The following is a 22,411-nucleotide window of genomic DNA, read 5'->3' on the forward strand; positions in this document are numbered from 1 at the left end:
TTACAGGCGAGAGATGAAATGAGTGTCTTTCTGAATCGGAAAGACGAGCCAAGAGCTGGTTCTGTTGGGGGGGGGGGGGGGAGCAGGAAGACCGTGCGGCCCAAAGACGCCCATCTGGCCCAGATCAGATTTCACGTTCAGCACAAACACGTCCACCTAGGAGAAGGATTCCCAGCGCTGGAGCCCCAAACGCGCAGCACATGATGGGCTGACTACGCCGTGCGAATGGCGCCGCGACAGAAGCACGTAGGTGTGAAACTGCACGCGTGTTCAGTACGTGATGCCTTAAGTGCCATGAACGTTCCAACCCAACTGGGGCTGCACTTTGACAAGTGTATAAACACTCAACCAAGGAAGGCAGCCCTATTGCTCACACTTTAAAAAACAAAAATAAAAAACCACAGCGTTAACAGAGTTGCAGTAACACGGATACGTCAAACAAATGAGCGGACAGGGCATTGTAAAACTGCTTAACGTTTCAAAAAAAAAAATAACACTTTCTGAGAAGAATTTACCTTATTTCAGCATTGCCTGTCAAAACATGGAAATAAGGCATTTAAAAACAGTAGCGAGTGTTATTTTTACTTATACTTTTACGGGGAGCCGGACCGTGACGGAGCAAGGCCACGCGGCATAAATGCTGCCTGCTGAAGCTGAATGCTCAGATTAAGAAACAAGACTCTGGTGTTTGAGACAGGAAGCTGATCAGCAGTCATAAAGGGTCTCCTAATATGTGCCAGCAGCGGATGCAGCGGTTCTATTTTGTTGGTGAGGCCGCTTATCTATCTCCGCCTCTCTATCTTCGCCTCTCTCTCGGGGGATGGCCTGTGTGTTCAGCAGTGTAATCCGCTCTGACGCTGACAGGAGGTGACATCGGGGGCAAAAACTGACTGCGGTCAGGGGCTGGCCGGCCGAAGGCGTGACCACTGACCGACGCAGCAGCAGCTTGGGGTGGTTCTTGCTCTCCAGGTTCTTGTCGATGAGGTCGGAGAGCAGCTGCTTGAGGACGCCGGTGGCGTACTCCATCTCCCCCTGCAGGGCGGTCATGATCAGCGAGGCCACGTTGCCGCGGTCGCGCATGGAGAAGGAGCGCTGCGCCTCCAGGGTGCGGATGAAGGTCAGCAGGAAGTGCTTCTTGTTGAGGAGCTGGCCGAACAAGGTGAGGGCCTTCTCCACGTTGGCCTGCACCTAGGGACAGGATGAGATTGGGTGTCAGTGGGAAAGGAATGCAGAGAGATAAGCACATGATTGGTGTTTTAATGATGCAATGCAGCAGCGGACAGCATGACAGTAGAACATCATTGTCCTATTCTGCTCCTTTAGATGTTCAAGTTCAAACGCCATGTCGGGAGTCTGGAATAACTGATTTCTAGATTAATGGGCAGCAGACTCAGCTCTCTACGGCTTCATTTGACAAAGGGAAGCAAATGTGGATTTCCTTTACAGAAACGAAGAAAATAAACGTCTCCATCCCTCCTGGACCCCTAAACCTGACAGCGTCCTGGTGCACGGCTTCATCCCAGCCCCAGCTAACATGACGCACACATTTTCCAATATACTTATAAACCATCAAATAACCAGATAAATGCAATATTAACTTCCAGATCTACAGTAAGGACACAGCCACTGCTTTGAGGGTCATGTGACAGACTTAATGACTGTCTAGGACAAAATGAAGACAGTTTTAATATATTAAATGTTAATGTATTAATAATATTTATTTTAATGTATTAATAAAGCAGTGCCTGCCTACATTTCTTAAGAGTGTCCATCCTGCCTTGCATTCACACACGTCCCTCTTCAGGGCAGTTAAAGTATTTTATGGCACCAAGCAGGACTTATGTATGTAAAAACAAACCCCCCCTCATTCAGCAAATGCCGTTGTTGGGTTCACTAAAGAAGAACGATCAAATCACGGTCAAATTCAACTCGAAGTTCAGATGTCCTCACTATAACGGTGTTTGAGAAATCAGAAAACTAAAAATTAAATGGAAAGCATAAGTGTCAGAATAACCTAATCCTGACAGCAACAATGCAGTCGTACTGTATACCTACTGAACTGCAAACCTCCTGTTGAGGCACCACGTACACACTATAAACACACACGTATCTGGCTGGGGTTGAGTTTCACACACCCACCGAGAAGATGAACACCAGCCGCATGTACGTGTGAAATGGTAACAGTGAGATGAGTTCCAGAGACCACCCACAGCGTCCCCAAACCGCCCCCACCTCCATTTCTTTCAGCACAGGGTGGTCCTCAATGCCAGGAAACAGGACCCGCATGGCATAGGTACGGTAGTCCAGGAAGGGGATGCCGGCTCCGTCCAGCTCCTGGGTCAGCTCGTGGATGTCCGTCTGCAGCTCGGCAAATGCTGGTTATTGGGACACACACACACACACACACGGTCACCTCACCTCATCTGCATGGCAGGTGCACCACACAAATGGAAAGAGAACAAGCGAAAACCGATTAAGACTCAATCCACCGGAGTCGAGACAAATGAGCTTCGGAAAGTCCACTGCAGGTAGGCGGGCCTTACTGTGCGCTGGCACTCTACGATTGGTGCAATTCATTGAGGATGTACGTTGTGACCAGTGGCAGGTGGATATTGTCAGGTGACAAACAACAATTCCCCCCATCTAGTGGAAGCCCTAACCACCGAATGCACACGTGACGCAGGACACCGAAGGAGCCGCTAACCTGTAGCAGCAAATTAAGGCTTGAAGGACAGCACTGAAAATGGCACCCTCCTAACTGAAGCCGGATAATCCCGATCGGAGGGGAGGGGGCACAACCTTCAGTGCCAAAAACGCCAGACCTCCGGCAGCCTTACTGCTCCTTCAGCTGGCTTTTGATTGGCTGGGGCGTCTCTGTTGGTGCTGGACACCTCATGATCCAGACCTCTCCTCTCATCTTGTGAAAAATGATCCCAGCCCCCCCACATGATTCCTAGCCTTCCGGACTCCACAGGCTTGCACTCATCCTTCCTCCACCGCAAAAAGCGCACACAGAGTTTAAAACTACTATGGGAGCCATTCTGAGGATTATTCACTACTCCCAACCAGGGGATGGAGTCAACTGCGGGTACGAATGCTTCCTGTAAGTCAGTCCCCTGGGACTGGGCTGCCAAGAGCACAAGTATACCCACAAATAAATAGATATTCAAAAAAAACACGCCCTTCCATTATTTGCTTGTTTATTACATCAAGGCAAAATGCAGAGACTGCTCCTGCAGCCAGTGACAGCATGCTGAAGCACAGGGCCAATGGGGTCGTGACCTTTGGACAGACAGCCTTGGTTAATGGCCAATCACCGCGCAGCTTCACTGACGGCCCGGCGGAGAGCACCCGCACCACGCTGACCGTCTGCCCCGTCGAGGGCAACAGGGGACCATGACCTCGCACCGCCGCGGCGCCTGTACCCGCACGCTGTCCCTGCTGGATGAAAGTGGTACAACTCCAGAGACAAGCTGAGTTTTAGGGGTGTCGGGGGGTAGAGACTGCCGTGCAAATCCACTTGGCACCCAGATGGATCGCTGGGTATGGCTTTAGGCAATCTCGCTAACTCTGGACACCTGCCTTAAGGAACCAGCAATCCAACGGGGGAAAAAAAAAATAGCTAAATGCTATTGAAGGGCTCGCCTAGATGACGAACAGCGGCACAGTGATCGGGTGACAGGAGAAAAATAGGATGTGAGGGGTGGGAATTTCATTATAGGAAAGATGGAGACAGGGATAAGGATGGGAATAAGATGGATTACAGCCAGCAAAGGGTGGCGCAGTCGGGGGGCGACCCAGCAGACAGACACACCTTCCTTGCACTCCAGCGCCACCCGGGACTCCAGGTTGTCCATCTGCAGCTGCAGGCGTTTGAGCGTTCGGTCGGCGTCGCGTGACTTGCGCTTGTAGGCGATGAGCACGGCGATGATGACCAGCAGCAGCAGGCCGCCGCCGGCGCCGATGCCGATGATGGCGGGCCGAGTCAGCAGGCTGTCCGAGTAGATCTGCAGTGTGCCCGGCGAGTACTCGAACCCGCCCACCCGGACCTGTGGCACGCGCAACGCACAATCAGGTCTTGGCGCTGCCCGCCCTCTGTTAGCGTTATTTAAGCAAACTTTAAAAGCTGGACTTCTTCATGGATCACACGCGGGCCAGATACCTGCAGCCTTCAACAACGTGCTGAATGGACCTACACTGGAAAATAAGCCATTACTTGCTTTTAACAAATCAGTCACTGGTTTTCTGATCCGGTTTGCTAGCTGTTGTAACCCCCACCTATCCCCCCCCCCCCCCACTTCCTTAGCAAATTGATCCTTTAAGAAGATGCGGTGAGGATTGGGGGGGGGGGAAGCCCTCCAAACAAACAGGGGGCACAGGATGGGGGGAGACATACTGGCAGTGCTCCAAATTCAGATGCAGCATGGTTTTCCCGGGGGGGAGCGGGGAACGAGCTCAGCTGGGCATGGGGGGGGTAGGGGACGTGGTGCCAAGCCCCCAGGCATGGGCTCGACACGCCCCGCCCCACCCCCCGCCGTTCAGCCATATGTAGGTCAGTTTGTTACGGCAGTGCAAACAGCTGTGCCCTTCCCTCACGGTCACACCGCAGAATAAGAACAGACGGCATGGGAACGGAAAGCGGGGGCTATTTTTAAATATGGCTGACGGAGGAATAAAAATGACTGAAGACTGAAGGGGGTCTTTGCATCACCTTCAGATCCCCCCCCCAACCCGGCCACTGACCAACTGGGGGCTCAAAACTCCCTTGTAATATTACCAAAATCCTGCAAAACCTGAGTTTTTGTTTGGGGGGGGGGGGGGGGTGGTGTCACGACTAGGCATAGACTGCACCCGACACAGTGCTAGGATCTCCTGGGAGTCTCCAAACAAGCAGGCGTGTGCAAACGAAATAATTGGAAATAAAAGTATGTGTGTTGCGACCTTGCTGTGAGGGCGTGCGGCGGGAAGGACACGCGCCAGCCCCCCCCCTACGTACCGTGACTTTGTGCTGGCCCGTCAGATTGGGCCACTCGCACAGCAGCTGCGTCTCCGACAGCGTCAGCACGCAGGGCGTCTCGCCGATTAGCACCGTGTAGTTCAGCTTCGAGTTCCCTGGTGCTGATGGAATCAGGTTCCGGCCCTTTAAAACAGAACAACCCCCCCCATCCCGACTCATTAGAGCTTCTCAAAATGCAAAAGAGGAAGAAAAAAAAATGGCACCACCATAGACTACAAATAAAGACCTTTCCTGTTTGCACCCCTTGCCTGTTAAGAATCTATTTAAACAGGACAATCCGTCTGCTGATAATCTGGGCCGTGAAACATCGATTAAGGCGAACTGTGACTCTGTTTTTCAAGGAACGTTAACAAGGACAATGCAAATGAACGACGGACGGCTTCTGCGACAGGAGGGCTGCCGAAGCTGCCCAAACGCGCGACAGCGTCTCCCAACAACACACCAGCAGGGGAATGGAGCAAACGTCAGCATGTCTGCATTATCCACTTAACAGTTTTTTTTTTTTTTTGTCTCCCGAAGAGCTCAGGTCTGGAACCCATTGAGTGTTGAGCTCTTTTGGCATCAATATGTTGAGGAACCAGGGGAATCAATTACATGGGTGAATAACCATTAAAACGTACATCTTAATTTCAAGTGGGTTACAATTTACATTACCCAAGAGATTCTACTATGGAAAAATAATTGGATAAAAAATGTGATGCACACCTAATGTAGCCCTGATTATTTTATGGAATTTCCCCTTTTACTTTGTATTATTTCTCACTAATGCAGTGAGTTTGCTGGCAGAGAAATTTGAAAAAAAAAAGAAAAAAAAGGTTTCATTACTGGCTTCTCATTTTAACAGAGAAATAATGAGTCATATCTCCCCCCCCCTCCATTTCTTTTTAATTTGCTCATAGAAATAAAAGGCTTCTTTTTTCATAAAATAGTATGGTGGTTTTAAGTACAGCTTTGAAGTTCAAAGAGCAGAAGAATGCAGAATTCATAAGAAATATTAGATGCAGCAAGAGACTCAAAAATGGATCCATTAGAAATAAAAATGCAGCGCTAAACATGTTGGAATTTTAATTGACACGGAAGGGAAGTTCACATTCGGAGTTGTGTGGGGAATATGCAAGAGCAGCTGTGTGCAGGGAAATACTGACACTAATACAGAACAGGCGTGGCGGCCAAAACCAGGCCGCTGTCTCCCTTTGAGGGGGACAGGGGAATGCTGGGTATGTCAGCCATATTGAAAATTTCACTGCTTTACAAACAATAGCAGAGATACAAAACCAACTCATTATTCTTTTTGTTGGCGACACACAAAGGGATTGTGACTCTTTGCTAATTTCCAATGCAGTTTGCCCGGCTATTGTGTCCAATCATCCCACTGCTAGTAGTATTTAGCAAATGATACAATTAGCATTGACACCAGGGCTGAGAAATGGAAAGGCCGTTTCACAGCTTCTTCCCAAAGGAGTGTGGGGCTTCTTGTTTAAGCCAATTGGTCAAGTGGACCTCACATGGTGACATGTCCACCCAGAACCAGCCTGAGGGATACAAAAGAATATATCAAGCTGCCCATCATTTAAGACTACTTATTAATGACTTGAGAAAATACAATACTTAACTACATTTTCTATTACAAAAGTGAATGGTCATTGTAATAATTATTAATATTACATATGTATCACTCATGTGATGAAGCTGTATGAATAAGCAAGATGGATGGATCTCTCTGATTGGTGCTGTGATGTTGGTGGGGGTGGGGTTATGTAACCAGTGCACCGATCTGAATGGTTAGTTCTATTCCTAGTTGTACCTTCAGGATTAGTGGGGAGCTGGGTTTCAGCTCCAGGACCCCAGTCGGGCTCAAGGGCTCGAAGACGGGGTCCGGGTAGTAGCTGAACGTCTCGTTGACCACCAGCACGGACTGCACGTTGTCCATGATGAAGCCGATCTCGTCCGGCCCGGTTCCCAGCTCCGAGATGCTCATCTCTGAGTCTGCCACGGAGGGCGCGAGGCACACCATCACCGTGTTGTTGTAGACCGTGCAGTTCTGCGCGAGGAAGGGAAGTGCCATCTCAGTGGGCGTCTCATACTGAGCAAAGTTTTGCATGCTGTAGATTAACGGTCTAACTGCTCCTTGTGGCCGAACCCGGGCTTGAAGAAATTCTGCTTCTGAATCAGTTTGTGGTCAACAGATAATGTTTGAATCCTTAAGTGGTATGTCACTACTACATTATGATTCAGTTGTAGAGAGCGACTCCAAACACAAAGCACATTTTCCAGTAGAAAACAGCAGTTCTTTCAGTCTCCCTCAGGCTCTCTGATTAGGTAAGCCCTGCAGTGCCAGGTACGAACAGATCCATCAGTTTCAAGGGCAGATGACATTTCAAAGTTTAAACAGCCAGGATCTTCAGAGGCCACAAGCTGTTTCATAAACAGACCGCCTGCTATCATGGGTCATGTCATGTGTAGGTAGGTGTCTGGGTTCATACTCACGTGGACTGACTTGGCAGAACCGTGCTTTGCCTGCATCTTGGGCTCCTTGATCGTGGCCAGATTGGTGCCGCTGATGGTCAATGGTGTTCCGCCACTGAGACGACAAACGGCAGAGGAGTCAGTCAACAGACCGCGACGGTTCCTTCGAACCATTAATCGACTGCAAGGTTTCCCAGATGCTGCCTTCTGAGGGAACAAAGAAAGTAGAGATAAGCGCAGAGGAAGAGGCACCCTGGATACAGTCAGCTGAAAGACACTCAACCTCCCCCCCGCCACCCACCCCCCCGCTGCGCTGCCTTGCCGTGTCTCGCCGCACGTATGTGCAACTTAGCAGTTTTTGGACGCATTTCATTTCACGGGTTCCGCAAGTCTTCTAATGTTATTTATGCTGAGTTTCGAGCCTTCGGCCCTCTGCCCGGAATCCGTGCAGAGTCGGGTAAAATAAAAATAATAATAAAAAAACAGCACGGAATAATGAACAGGATTTCCAAAATAGATTTTTCTTCCCTTCGCATCTGCGACAACTACATCTGTGGATCGCATCTCCTGCATCAATACAAACCTTTCTGTGGGAGTGTTGGGGTGGGTCTTATTTATAGCATTGTCAAGGGCAATGGTGAGTAACACTGGCCCATGTGGACCAAATGAAGTCCTCAGACCACTTCAAAACCTATAACTTCAGAAGACAGGACACACGCGAATGCCTGAAGTCATCAATTTAACAGACAGACTATCACCCTTGAGGCCTAAACACAGAAAATGAACGTATCAATAAACACCAATTTCATCACAGTAGACGCTAAACCTACAGAGGTCACCGTATATGTGCTGAGCAACCGTGCCCGTTAAATCCGGGAAATCTGAACCAGAGCGAACCACGGTGACATTTTGAAGGAGACACAGGGGTTGAATCCTCTCTCTCTCGCAAGATGAAGTCAGGACATGGCCATTCCAGACACCAGCCAACTTAATGACGGCAAGTCACTGCGACGAAACGTGCAGAGAACTGGCTTGTCTCGTTGTTAAATCTAAAAATGCAACCATACTGTCAATTCCTGCCACTCTGTAATCTGAGTGCCTATGGGCAAAATCCAAAATCTTCAAAAAATCTCAGCACAAGCAAATAGAGTTGTGTATAACTTGTAGCCTGAAGGGCTGAGCATGTGTCTTGACTGCTGGGGCAGCCTAAACAGGGTAAACGTGTTGCTGGGAATAACCGTCCAAAATTTTCAGGTCAGATTGTTTTGTATTTTTGTTTTTTTTTTCTTCTTCTGGGGAACACGTGACCTTTGATGGTGAGAGATATGTGATCTTGGCTCTGGGCCACCGTTCGGGTCTGCCAGCACCCAGTAATTAACAAAAGCTTCAGCTGTGGAGGAATTATGGTTCTTGAGCAGGACCCTTGGAGGCCTGAAGCCGCGCCAATGGAGATCCAGGGATTTAGAGTCTGCAGGCAGCCAGATGGAGGCCGATATTTAAGCCGAGGTGACAAGCCTGTTTGGGGAACGGCCGTCCGTCCGTGTTCCGTTAATAGGCTGCTCAGCCCAATTCAACCCTGGCACCGGTTGCCATGAAGAAGTGATCCGTGGGACGGCGAAAAGGATGCGACCATCCCTCAACTCAGGACACAGAGAATCAGGAAAATTCTCCTCCTTGTCCCATCATGCTGGGGAAATACCTCCCTGTAGCTGGTAACGTGCATGCTAAATAGCAGTGAGCCTACAGGGAGCAGGGAGAAGAGAAGATCTGAGGAGGACAAAGGAGACAGGCCACTTGATGGTACCGTTTGTCGGTGGGTATCTTCCTTCTGGGGAAAGCAGGTTAAAAGCACCTCATTGCAACACTTAAGAGGAAGCGCTGGCATTGTTGGCCTTTCCCACCCTCACAGATATTTCCAACAACTGGCTCTCTCTGATCTGTCATGGACCCCTTGTATTTTTTTGGTTTGCTGTCCCAGTGGCACTAAAGGGACAAAACGATTGACATGCTGGTTCGGGAAATAGACCTGTTGTCAAATGAGGTCCCATTTAAGCACAACGATGACAGCCGCCGCTGTACCCCGAAGCTAATCGTTTTCATAATGCGTGGAAAGATCTCATGTTCCTCACACAACTACTCAAAAGGAGTCTCCTGGCACACACACACCCCCCCCCCCTCCGTCCCTCCCCCATTTCACACCCCATGGACTCCCAGGTAAGTGCCCGTTTTCACGCCATGGGCCGGTTGGGTGGTTTAGCTCCCCACAGCAGGGCCGATGCCCACCCGGAATACCGGCTTCCTGCTTCCAGGATCCACAACCCTGAAGGAGGACCCAAGAGGAACTCCAGGTATTCAAGAGAAGATAGACCTCAGAACATTGATGCAGATGGAAGAGAGGGGTCAAGCAGTGAGAATTAACACTGGAGGAAACAAGACAACGATAAAGTCATTTTTTTGTATAAGATGCAGTGTTCTTTTGGGGGTCTGAAGTAAACACAACCATCTTACTGCAACTCAGAGCTGTGCCACCCGTGGGAAACGATTCACAGCCTAAATACTAACATTTTACATTACATTTATTTTATTTAGTAGGCACATAGCACATTAGTAGGCACATAGCACATTAGTAAGCAAATAGCACATTACATACAGTATGTGCTGTCAAGAAGTTCAGTAGGCAAAAGTACAGCAAGGCTGAGTTTCCAGTGAACGCCCAGTTACAAGCGTAAGCAGTACTGGAGCAACAGCTACATCTTCCAAAGCAAAGCAGGAACCTAATAAGAGTACAATTCATAAAAGCAGAAAATGCAACATTAAGAGCATTCAGGGAATATGGAGTGGTGTTGGCTAGTAGAGGAGTTCCTGGAACAGATGGGTCTTGAGGCCTTTATTTAAGGGAGAGAGAGAGAGTCTGACGGCCGGATGCTTGGCAGCATCTGGGAACCGCACATGAGAAATGCTGGACTATATTACCTAGCAATGCTCCAGTCAGGGTCGATTCTGAGAATGGTGGGGTCCTCGGTGTAGTTGAATTTGACCTCTGGGTTCCGCAGTTCGGCCCAGTTGATGTCCACCATGACGGGAGCGGCACCAGGACTCTGGCCAGCTGGAGTCACGCACACGATCTCCTTGGCTCTCCTCCTAAACCGCAAAACGACATGTCAGCTGCCGGGAAACACTAAATGGATGAAAACGGGGGCTTGGTGAGACAGGTGCATTAGGGCTCACATCCACCGGCATTTTTATAATCATTCCGCCCCCTCCAAACCAGCTGTGGTCCTGTGACCAGTCCCGGACTCCCTATGTCATGTTTCTCTACCCTACTGACCTCACTGACTCCTCCCAGGCGACATCACCCTGGACCGCAAACCCCACCCCTCATAAGCCAACCATTTCAAGCTCAATCCACAAAGTCACATGGTTTTGTCTGCTGACCTCATTGGAGCAGGTCTGTATTTCACCCTCCAACGAGTCTTTCCATTTATGCCTAGTGAATTGGCATGGATTTGCAAAAAAAGCACATTGGACAGTGCATGAGGGCAAAATTTTGGCTTTCAGTGCGTGCGTGCGTGTGTGTGTGTGTGTGTGTGTGTGTGTGTGAGACATGTGCGTGCCTGTGAGTGTGACAGCCACCTCCAGTGCATCCCTATGCAGCTGTCAGAAAAACGTGGGCCTACATCAAGGCAGCAAATGCCTTCCCTGTTTCCCAACATGCATGCTGCATGTAAATCAATTTGATCCACTGCGTGCTTGAGCGAGGGACTTGGCGTGGCGTACATTTAAGCAAAACAAAAAAGAAACAAAAACTCCTAAGGCTTAATAAATTGGAAATAAATTTTTATTTTCGCATTCATACCCCCGCCATCATGTAAGAGCAATTCTATCTTGCCGGCCCTGACGGGAAAAAGGGAAAAGGCGAGCGCAGTGTTTTCTTTCCCCCTCACCGATTCTCCTCTAGCAGCGTTTCCATGGGAACCTCTTTCATAACGCTGCTTGCAGAAGCCCGGAGAGAGCAGTACATATTTTGACAAGGTGTTTGTCGCAAACAAAGAATGAGGAGAGCGAGAGGGAAGGTGAGAGAAATGGGGGTTTGTAAGCACTGATAAGCTACTGAATTCATTTTCTTCCTTTTTTTTCTTGAAATTTTACGCATGTATGAAAATGACACGTTCTGAAATGAGAAAGTCTCGATCGCTTAAAGATGAGCAGGGGTTGAACACTGAGAGATGAAAGCTCGTCTTAAAAGCTTACTTTAAGCTACCTTGAAACAAAAGGGCATTTCACTCTCCAGTAATACCTACGTAAAGATCACAAAAAAAAATAAATCCGCAAAAACACAAAGTGTATTAAAACAGCATGTCAGAGCTGTCTTCAAAGTAAACAAGCATTCTGTGTTAAAATTCTGAATACTTCATTTTTTTGCCATCTGCAATTACAGAGGGCTCTCAATTTGCAGGAGAGCTGGGTTCTGGAAACACGTGTGTATTTTAAACAGTCTTTCCCTCATTGAAAAACAAATACCAAATGACATGAAATTCATGTTATTTTGATTCATGCCATGTATTTTAAAGAATCCTCGAGCATATATGGTGTTATATCAAAATCACACATTTTATACTTGAGTAAAAAGAGAACCCAATGTAGTGGTGAACGGTATCCAAATTTTAAGCGCTAAATTATTTCCAAATGAGCGCCATAGCCTCAACCTTACAAAGCTTGCATAAAAACTAGAGAAAGCAAATAATAATAATTAGGCTAATCGGTATACTGCCTAGGCTTCAGAGGTGGGCTGCGCCATAGTCAACGACTGGGATGAGAATCCCAGTGCGCTGCGGGTATCAGAAAGATGACGACATGCTCCACACCAAGTCCAGGTTTCAAATGTGGCCAGAGAGCAGGAGATCGAAGTAGAGGCAGTGATCTACACACATCATTACCCTTCGAAAATATCCCCCACCAGGTGAAATTCAGAACCCTAAACCCAAGCATGAGGTAGAGTAAATCTAAGTATTTAACATGCATCGATATTCCATAATGGCTTCGAGTACAGGGCCCTGGTGAGATTGGAGTCTGCAGGGGACACGCTGGACCCCAGCCACACACCCACGCTGTCACTTACTATGGGCAATTCAGACACACCAGTTCATCTAAACTTCAGGCCTGTGAAAGGGTAGGAGGACGTCATGGAGAAAAGCATGTAAACGGCACACATACAGACCCGGGCGCATTCAAACCCGCCTAGAAATGTATTCTAAAAACAAATTAAAAATTCTCAATCTTGGGTCACTCTCCCTCCTCACAGACACATACATATTCTGACGCAAGAGAAGATGTCAGTCGAGTCTATGAATAATATCCGGTGTTTAAAAGCAGTCGTCTCGAATCATTCGAAAAATTACCAATGCGGGATGAAATATCAAGTTTTCGACTGCCAACTTAATTCCTGTATGTTTATTCACGATAATGCAAGAAGCCCTCAGCAGCATTCATCACCATCCTTATCTGACATTTAGCTTCAGAATGCTCTTGCTAAGAATATGCTAATACCCAATCAGAAAGAACAGGCTTCTTTATTAGATTTTTGCGCCAAAGGTACAATGACATTTGGCGTTAGCTGGGAACGCACCACCTTCTCAGAAAAGAGCAGGACAGAGGATATTTCATTGGTCTATTAGGCTGGCTTTGGCCTTGGGTATCATCACACGCACATGTGTACCATTTTCCAGCAAGAGGCAGCAGATGTTCTGGCCTGTTAAGCAGCTGGTGAACCTCCTGAGCTTCAGGCCTTCACATGTTTGTCTTTAGCTGCTAGGCTAACGCGGTTATTTAGAGTCTTGCAGTTTCACCAATTTATATCGCTGGATACTTTAGCAAGGCAACTCAAATCGCTCATAGGTGCTACGGCCCAGGAGTCGAGCCAGAACCCGGCAGATTGACGTGCCCATGTGTTCATGCTCGGCGCCACCTGCTGGCCGTGGCGACGTGAGGTGGCAGGGAGCAGGGAGACCCACCTCTCGAAGCGGCACGGGTGCAGGCCGATTTTGACCGACACTGCGCTACCAGCGTTGAGGTGGTTGCCCTCGATGGTGATCCTGGTGCCCCCAGACAGCGGACCGTGGGACGGCTGCACGCGGGTGAAGAAGGGGGTCTGCGGGCAAACAATGGCGGGACCAGTTTCAGAAAACAGTGGGAACAGTGTGAGAGGTGTGAGCATGTCACTCATGCAGTGAGAAAGAGATTCTGGAACAGCGATGCCCGCAAAATGTGATTTAGCGTCGTTCATAAGGAATAACACAATAACTTGCAAATTAAGGTTAATCAATTTTTAGGATGTGAGGAAAAAAGACGCAAAGAATGGAACTGAACAGCAGCATTCAGTGCTGGCAAAGATTTTGGGCCCCATGAAAGCATGTCATACTGGGCCCCCACCAATCCAACTTTGTTCTAAATTTTTTGGGCCCCTTGTAATTGCCCATACTTTCCTTCCTCTTTACGGCCCCTTTGCCCACTGTCATGCAATCCCATCACCTTATGAACGGGCTACAATCCCGCAGTCCTGAGCTTATTGCCCTGACGCTTACTCACCACAAAGGTGAAGGCCTTGTGGGACAGGGTGCGGTACTCGGGCTGACAGTCCCGCACGCACACCTCCACTGGGGCATCCTGCACCCGGTACCCCGTGGCGTCCGTCAGCTCACACACGATCCTGGGGGAGACATTTCACATTTAAAAATTCCTTAGTGTGTTAGTCGGTTCTGGAAGTAGCCAGCGAATCAATGCAGGGGGATGAACAAACAGCAGCAGATGCACGGAACGTTTATGCGATTCGTGAACCATAGCAAAGCACTGATCAGCACAGTGGTGGACTTCTGTACCCCATATTTTTGACACACCGAGTGTCCAGATTAAGACCTAACGGCACGGGCCAAAGGTTAACGCCTCAGGGCTTCGTCTCACTCTGCCAGTCGCACCCGGCCCGCTGTTCACGTGGCCCCCTCCCGCAGCGACCCGGTCACACTCTGCTGATCACATGCAGGAGTACAAGGGCAGCCTACTCCAGGGACTAGAGCCAGCAGCCTTTGTGTCTAGAACAGTGGATGTGGGTCCCCCCCCCTCTAAGGTGGACATGTCAAACTGGCACTTTGGAAAACGGACGAGAGATCAAACTTCCCCGACGAAAACTGCATCCGTGCTACAGACCAGGTCCTATTCTTCTTGATAGCACAAGGAGATTTTCAGCACAGAACTGACACCTTTTAGAAACAAAAGATCTTGCCTGATTTGTATCTGGAGTGAATGTAAAGCCTGATTTAAGCACTCCCAATTGACTTTATTAAGAGGGCAAACGGCCTTTCCCGCTTTTAAGAGAAGCTGGGTGAACACAGGAGACCCACTGATGACTCTCTTGATGTATGGGATGCTTTCAGTCAGCCAAATTAACAGCTGTTTCCTGGCAATGCAGAGCCACGGTACAGAAGACAGGGTCCCTTTGCTATTGACGCCCAGCGCACGTTTCTCGGCCGTCATTTGTCAGGTGCTGTGTGCAGAAAAAAAAGAGAGTGACTATGTTCACTGGGAGGTGCCAAACTCCCAGCCTTCCCAGAATTCCTGCCACTAAAGTGGAGCCACAAAGAACACCTATAATCAATCGCCATTTGAAACTGACATCTATACTTTAGACATGTTGAGTCTGCAGACCACAAAATGTGAAAACGCTCACTTTATTATTGTTTACGCAGAGAGAATTGTGGACCCAGAACGATCAAAGGGACCTGAAACTATCAAATTTCAGCAGATTTTAAGGCCTCTTTCAATCATTATCGTTAGATTGACGAGTGAGACGAGATGAATACATGGTGAAAATCAATGACAAGAGACGTAAAGAGCAAGTGCGCAACTCTGCCTGGGGGTCTGCTAAGGAAGTAAGAATGATGGTGGATGAGAGACGGGCATGTGACGTCGCCCGCTGCCCCCGCCATGCACAGGAGTGCCGCTTTAACCTGTGGGGCCACTTGATTAAATGGATGAGCTCACATCCTTTTCGTTTCACCCGCTGCCAGGCCCCACCCCCTTCCTCCATCGTGAATTATTAACTCCCACCTCCCACCCTCTGCTAGTCCCGTGCACTGCTGGACGGCAAAGGGCAACGCAATCTTCCCGGATACCGTGAATACAGTATATCACTGGCATAACAGGTCAACATGAGACTACAGGAAAACTAAAAGCTGGACGCAGTTACAGCACCTGGGGTACATGCTTCCCGACGAGCACAGAGAGGGGGGGTAATCAGCCTGGACTGTTCCCCCCCAAGATGCATCACCTTTAATCAGCACCAGCATACGTCCGCAAAGCCAAAGAGTGCCATACCAACGAGCGGGGGGCAGGGGTGGGGGGTGGTTAGAATGAGTTACGCGGCCAGTGAGCCGCAGCAATGCAGCCAAAGAGGAGCGAAAAATAAAACTTCACAGCAAATAAAACCATCGAAGCCCCGTTATGGTTGGTGCCGGAGCGCATCGTGCTGTGGGGTTGGACCAAGCTCCGTGTCAGTTAATCTTTGCCTGGTCTATTTCGGCTGGTACCATCTGAAGACACTCGCAAATCGACACCGTGCACGAGCCAAATATTCACCGAGAGCAACCATGAGGCTGGAGGAGCTCAGTGTAAGGGGATAGGGGGGTGGAGACCTGGGGAGGAGGATGAGAAGGGGGTGATTAACGCTGAAGGGTATGGAGAGAGAGGTCAGAGAAGGCAGGGAGGGAAGCGCACAGGAGTTCTGCTGAAAGATGACAGAGGAGCAGAAAGTGGCAGGGGTCACCCAGACGCGGAAACTCACTGCTCAGCGCTGATGTACTCCTCTTCTATGGGTTGGCAGAGCACCTTGCCAAGCCGGACCCCGTTCTGGATGTCCCGGAAGTGCAGGCCAAGGTTCTCCCCCGTGATGGTCAGCCGGGTTCCACCCTGTCTCGGCCCCGTCTCTGGGAAGAGCTGTGAGGAAGAGGAAGAAGACTGGCATTAGGGGACAAAGAAAGAGACAGAAAATCACGAATAGAGCAGGGGGCCATACAAGGCTGTAGGTTTAGTCCAAATCAGGCAAATATGTGCCCAAATTCTCCGTACTGCGAGGGAAACGTCTGTGGCAGAACCCGCCAGAAAAGAGAACAAAAACAAACCATGCCAAGCTCTAAATCTACCGGCTTTCATTTTAATAGAGAAAAATGGCTCCCGTCCGCTCTGGACTCCACCAAACGCGCTGCCTTAATCTAAACGCATTACCCCCGCGCCCACCTCCCCGGGCCGCAGGGGCCGGCTAATGCGATTTGTTTAGGGGAATTATTCCCCGTGAATTGGACAGGTGTGGTATGACAAAGCAGACATTGTGAGTGATGTGTGGTGCAGAGCAGGGCCGTAATGAAGTAATTATAGGTAATTTCTGGGCCCTGGCTCGTTCTGCTCACCGGAGCCCGTCCACATCCCGGAAACAGAGCCCAGCTGGACTTCTGCAGTGGAACCAACAACTGAGAGTCTGTTACCGCAGTTTGTGCGAGTTCACCAGGGTGGGGGTGGATATAGTGAAGTGATCAGAGAGCATGAACATCAGGGGCTGTATAAAAGGCATGGGGTGAAAATATATGGCCTATGGCCTTCCAGAAGCTTTCACTGCGCTCAGTTTACGGTCACTTTACTCAGGTGTGCGGCTTTAACCGGACTGCATGGCGCTCTGTGGAGCGGCAGCAGCAAGGAGCTATTACACAAGGAACAGAAACACACTCGTGTCACACAGGGGTGCTGCATTCAGAGGACACCTGAAATGCCGGGGGTGTGTGTGTGTGTGTGTGTCTGTCTACAGTTACAGGGGGCTTCAGACAGCGACGTTGCCCCCAGCCCAATGAGCCACGCAAGCCCCAAGCGAGTGGGGGGCAACAGACAGACCTCTATAATTGGTTTCAGAGGGGTCGTCAGGGATGGAAGCTCACCCCGGTCGTGGGGGATTTGGGGGGCAGGAGTGTAGGGAGAGCGGGTACACGGATGCCGAAATGAGATGATCTTACTGAGGTGGATCCTTCACGATTGCATCTGCTGACGGTTCAAAACTGGAGACTGAATAGAGGCAGAACCGTGTGGGGCGGTTCTGCCAGAGGATAACGCACGAAGGGCGCGTTAGGGCGTCACACCGTGTGGCGTTCGGGCGTCACACCGTGTGGCGGCAAAGGGCGTTAGGGCGTCACACCGTGTGGGGCGTAGGGCGTCACACTGTGAGGGGGCGATGGGCACGTTAGGGCGTCACACCGTGTGGGGCGAAGGGCACGTTAGGGCGTCACACCGTGTGGTGGCAAAGGGCGTTAGGGCGTCACACCGTGTGGTGGCAAAGGGCGTTAGGGCGTCACACCGTGTGGTGGCAAAGGGCGTTAGGGCGTCACACCGTGTGGTGGCAAAGGGCGTTAGGGCGTCACACCGTGTGGTGGCAAAGGGCGTTAGGGCGTCACACCGTGTGGTGGCAAAGGGCGTTAAGGCGTCACACCGTGTGGTGGCAAAGGGCGTCACACCATGTGGGGGCGTTAGGGCATCACACCATGTGGGGGCGTTAGGGCGTCACACCGTGTGGGGGCGAAGGGCGCGTTAGGGTGTCACACCGAGTGGGGGCGAAGGGCGCGTTAGGGTGTCACACCGAGTGGGGGCGAAGGGCGCGTTAGGGTGTCACACCGAGTGGGGGCGAAGGGCGCGTTAGGGTGTCACACCGAGTGGGGGCGAAGGGCGCGTTAGGGTGTCACACCGAGTGGGGGCGAAGGGCGCGTTAGGGTGTCACACCGAGTGGGGGCGAAGGGCGCGTTAGGGTGTCACACCGAGTGGGGGCGAAGGGCGCATTAGGGCGTCACACCGTGTGGGGGCGAAGGGTGTTAGGGTGTCACACCGAGTGGGGGCGAAGGGTGTTAGGGTGTCACACCGAGTGGGGGCGAAGGGCGTTAGGGTGTCACACCGAGTGGGGGCGAAGGGCGCGTTAGGGCGTCACACCGTGTGGGGGCGAAGGGTGTTAGGGTGTCACACCGAGTGGGGGCGAAGGGTGTTAGGGTGTCACACCGAGTGGGGGCGAAGGGCGTGTTGGGGCGTCACACCGTGTGGGGCGAAAGGCCTGCTAAATACACAGAAAAGAGTAATGCCATACGACCCAGTGAATAAACCGGTTATTAAACCAATGAATCAATTAGGGAGGGGTCAGGTAGCGGGGAGGGGTGGGGGAGGGCGGCCCTGTTTTATTTCCTACAACACATGGGGGCGAAGGCTGTGTAATTATAATTTGTCTTTGAAGGATGAACAGACAGTAAGCAGCTCATCAGGTGAGGAGCAGATGGGCAGCCGGGAGAGTCGGGTGCCAGGGCAGACAGGGCAGCACATGGGCAGCACATGGGCGGCTTCTGCGGCCGTCATACGAGAGCAGACTGATGGGGGGCAAGGCGATACTGCGGGTTCGAGACACTCCCCTGGGGAAGCCATTATCACCGGGAAAACAAAGATGAGCGACTGCATGTCAGCCTAACGTAGATAAAATAATAGTAGTAATAATAGTAATAATAACAATAATAACAAAAAAAACAAACAATGTGATTAAGTCATCATTAATAACGAAACAGAACAAAACTGGACAAAACAATGTTCTTCTTAGTAGTAGTAGTATTAATAATAATAATAATAATAATAATAATAATAATAATAATAAACTAGCCTTCCCAGGAGAGTGTGCCTGCAACAAAAAAGGAAGTTTTTTAGTCAGTTAAGGAAGAATAAATATGAGAATATGATGTTGAAAGATCATAAAAACCCTCCAATCCAAATGGAATGGTCTAATAACGCTCATCTCCACATTTAGGTGTCAGGCTGAGAGGAGCCTGTCCTCAGCAGCGAACCCGGCGTGCCCGTACCCGTTCCTATGGGCTACCAGAGCAGAAGAACCCGGCGTGCCCGTACCCGTACCTATGGGCTACCAGAGCAGAAGAACCCGGCGTGCCTGTACCCGTACCTATGGGCTACCAGAGCAGAAGAACCCGGCGTGCCCGTACCCGTACCTATGGGCTACCAGTGCAGAAGAACCCGGCGTGCCCGTACCCGTTCCTATGGGCTACCAGAGCAGAAGAACCCGGCGTGCCCGTACCCGTACCTATGGGCTACCAGAGCAGAAGAACCCGGCGTGCCTGTACCCGTACCTATGGGCTACCAGAGCAGAAGAACCCGGCGTGCCCGTACCCGTACCTATGGGCTACCAGTGCAGAAGAACCCGGCGTGCCCGTACCCGTACCTATGGGCTACCAGTGCAGAAGAACCCGGCGTGCCTGTACCTATGGGCTACCAGTGCAGAAGAACCCGGCGTGCCTGTACCCGTACCTATGGACTACCAGAGCAGAACCTGCCGCTTACTGCTCAGCATAATGAATACTGGCCATTCGACTCTCCGCTGCAGGAAACACAAAGCTCATCTCTGGTTAACTGACAGGAAGCAGCGAGTAGTTATTAAAGGCACAACGTCACAGTGGGCCTGCGTTCATAGTGGGGTACCGCAGAAATTAGCGGGAGAACATTTTAAAACAAATTTGAGGACGCACTTCTTCACACAGAGTGTAGATAGAGTATGGAATAGTCTTCCTGCTAGTGTAGCGGAAGCTAAAACCCTGGGTTCCTTTAAATCAGAGCTAGATAAGATTTTAACAACTCTGAGCTATTAGTTAAGTTCTCCCCAAACGAGCTTGATGGGTCGAATGGCCTCTCGTTTGTAAATTTCTTATGTTCTTATATTGGCGAAGGGACACTCCCACTACCTGGCTGAGCTTCTGCTAAAGTGCAGCTGCCATTTCAGACGCAGGGCTGATAAATCAGGCCAGCGTTTGTCCCTGAATGTCCCCCCCTTGTCACCTGACGAGGTCAGCACGTGTGAGTAATGGGACTACGCCTGCAGAGCCACCGTGTCCTTCATTAGTCATTAAAACGAGGCGAGGAAGCAGGTCTCCGGACTAGCGGGGTGTCCCTGTGCACGTACTGGGCCACGCTTACAGCATGCGGGAGGGCGGAGGGCGAGTAAGCGGAGAACCAATACCATGGGACAGCCAGAGAGGGGAGGGGAGTGGAGGAGAGAACAGTGGAAGGGAGGACAGGAGAGCGGTGGAGAGAAGAGAAAAAGAGCGGACAGTAGGACGCACCTCCCCCCCAGTCAGTCACCCAATCCTGATGCACCTCACCCCAGTCAGTCACCCCACCCTGACGTACCTCACCCCAGTCAGTCACCCCACCCTGACGTACCTCCGCCCAGTCACCCCACCCTGACGTACCTCCGCCCAGTCAGTCACCCCACCCTGACGCACCTCCGCCCAGTCAGTCACCCCACCCTGACGCACCTCACCCCAGTCAGTCACCCCACCCTGACGTACCTCCGCCCAATCAGTCACCCCACCCCAGTCAGTCACCCCACCCTGACGCACCTCACCCTAGTCAGTCACCCCACCCTGACGTACCTCACCCCAGTCAGTCACCCCACCCTGATGCCCCTCACCCCAGTCAGTCACCCCACCCTGATGCCCCTCACCCCAGTCAGTCACCCCACCCTGACGCACCTCCGCCCAGTCAGTCACCCCACCCTGACGCACCTCACCCCAGTCAGTCACCCCACCCTGACGTACCCCACCCTGACGCACCTCACCCTAGTCAGTCACCCCACCCTGATGCCCCTCACCCCAGTCAGTCACCCCAGTCAGTCACCCCACCCTGATGCCCCTCACCCCATTCAGTCACCCCACCCTGACGCACCTCCGCCCAGTCAGTCACCCCACCCTGACGCACCTCCGCCCAGTCAGTCACCCCACCCTGACGCACCTCACCCCAGTCAGTCACCCCACCCTGACGTACCTCCGCCCAATCAGTCACCCCACCCCAGTCAGTCACCCCACCCTGACGCACCTCACCCTAGTCAGTCACCCCACCCTGATGCCCCTCACCCCAGTCAGTCACCCCACCCTGACGTACCTCACCCCAGTCAGTCACCCCACCCTGATGCCCCTCACCCCAGTCAGTCACCCCACCCTGACGCACCTCCGCCCAGTCAGTCACCCCACCCTGACGCACCTCACCCCAGTCAGTCACCCCACCCTGACGTACCTCCGCCCAATCAGTCACCCCACCCCAGTCAGTCACCCCACCCTGACGCACCTCACCCTAGTCAGTCACCCCACCCTGATGCCCCTCACCCCAGTCAGTCACCCCACCCTGACGCACCTCACCCCAGTCAGTCACCCCACCCTGATGCCCCTCACCCCAGTCAGTCACCCCACCCTGACGCACCTCACCCCAGTCAGTCACCCCACCCTGACGCCCCTCACCCCAGTCAGTCACCCCATCCTGACACACAGCTTCTTCTCCAAGCCTTTCGCTCTGACATGGCACGTTCCGCTCACCTTGGTAATCTTGGGGTGTGTGCAACGGCTATTGCCGGTGGCGGCATGCATCCAGCTGGCCTCTGGGGCGGCGCACTCCTGTCGTAAGGAGCACTTCTTCTCCTGGACACACCAGCCGCACTCGAAGCGTGGGTCGGCCTTCAGGCACAGACCGCAGCTGTCCCGCTGCGCGTAGCACTTGTACAGATGAGCTGGGGTGGGGGCGCAGATGAACCTCAGTTAGTCATCGTGAGTAGAAGAGGGGGCACCTCCCGTCTGAGGAACATCTAGGAGGTGCTGTGTGCCGAAGTACGAGCACCAGCATGGGTCCTACCAATCACATTATACACCTGTTAAGTGTAGGGGGTAAAGAGTCTCACCTTAATGCCGGTAAGAATCCCCAAACTGACCTCGACACCCAAAAACAAATGAGAACTGAAAAGGTGAGACCTTTGCTCCCTGCGCACAGCACATGCAGAGTTACTGTTGATCCCATAACCTGTTTAAAACCAATCCC

At 51.2% G+C, this 22,411-nt stretch overlaps 1 protein-coding gene across 2 annotated transcripts in view; it reads right to left on the reverse strand.

The window, feature by feature from the left end:
- Positions 1 to 22,411, reverse strand: part of LOC111851714 (plexin-A1-like) — a 145,845-nt gene that overhangs the window by 11,338 nt on the left and 112,096 nt on the right. For both annotated transcript variants that reach the window (XM_072715431.1, XM_072715430.1), the window contains exons 12-22: positions 21,916 to 22,106; positions 16,317 to 16,468; positions 14,069 to 14,189; positions 13,495 to 13,631; positions 10,457 to 10,624; positions 7,505 to 7,598; positions 6,822 to 7,058; positions 4,997 to 5,140; positions 3,815 to 4,049; positions 2,233 to 2,375; positions 932 to 1,188 (exon numbers count right to left, since the gene is read on the reverse strand). In XM_072715431.1, the coding sequence (XP_072571532.1) occupies positions 932 to 1,188; positions 2,233 to 2,375; positions 3,815 to 4,049; positions 4,997 to 5,140; positions 6,822 to 7,058; positions 7,505 to 7,598; positions 10,457 to 10,624; positions 13,495 to 13,631; positions 14,069 to 14,189; positions 16,317 to 16,468; positions 21,916 to 22,106 (1,879 nt within the window). The remainder of the gene's footprint in view (positions 1 to 931; positions 1,189 to 2,232; positions 2,376 to 3,814; positions 4,050 to 4,996; positions 5,141 to 6,821; positions 7,059 to 7,504; positions 7,599 to 10,456; positions 10,625 to 13,494; positions 13,632 to 14,068; positions 14,190 to 16,316; positions 16,469 to 21,915; positions 22,107 to 22,411) is intronic.

This window comes from Paramormyrops kingsleyae, chromosome 8, assembly GCF_048594095.1.
Source record: "Paramormyrops kingsleyae isolate MSU_618 chromosome 8, PKINGS_0.4, whole genome shotgun sequence".
Taxonomy (NCBI): domain Eukaryota; kingdom Metazoa; phylum Chordata; class Actinopteri; order Osteoglossiformes; family Mormyridae; genus Paramormyrops; species Paramormyrops kingsleyae.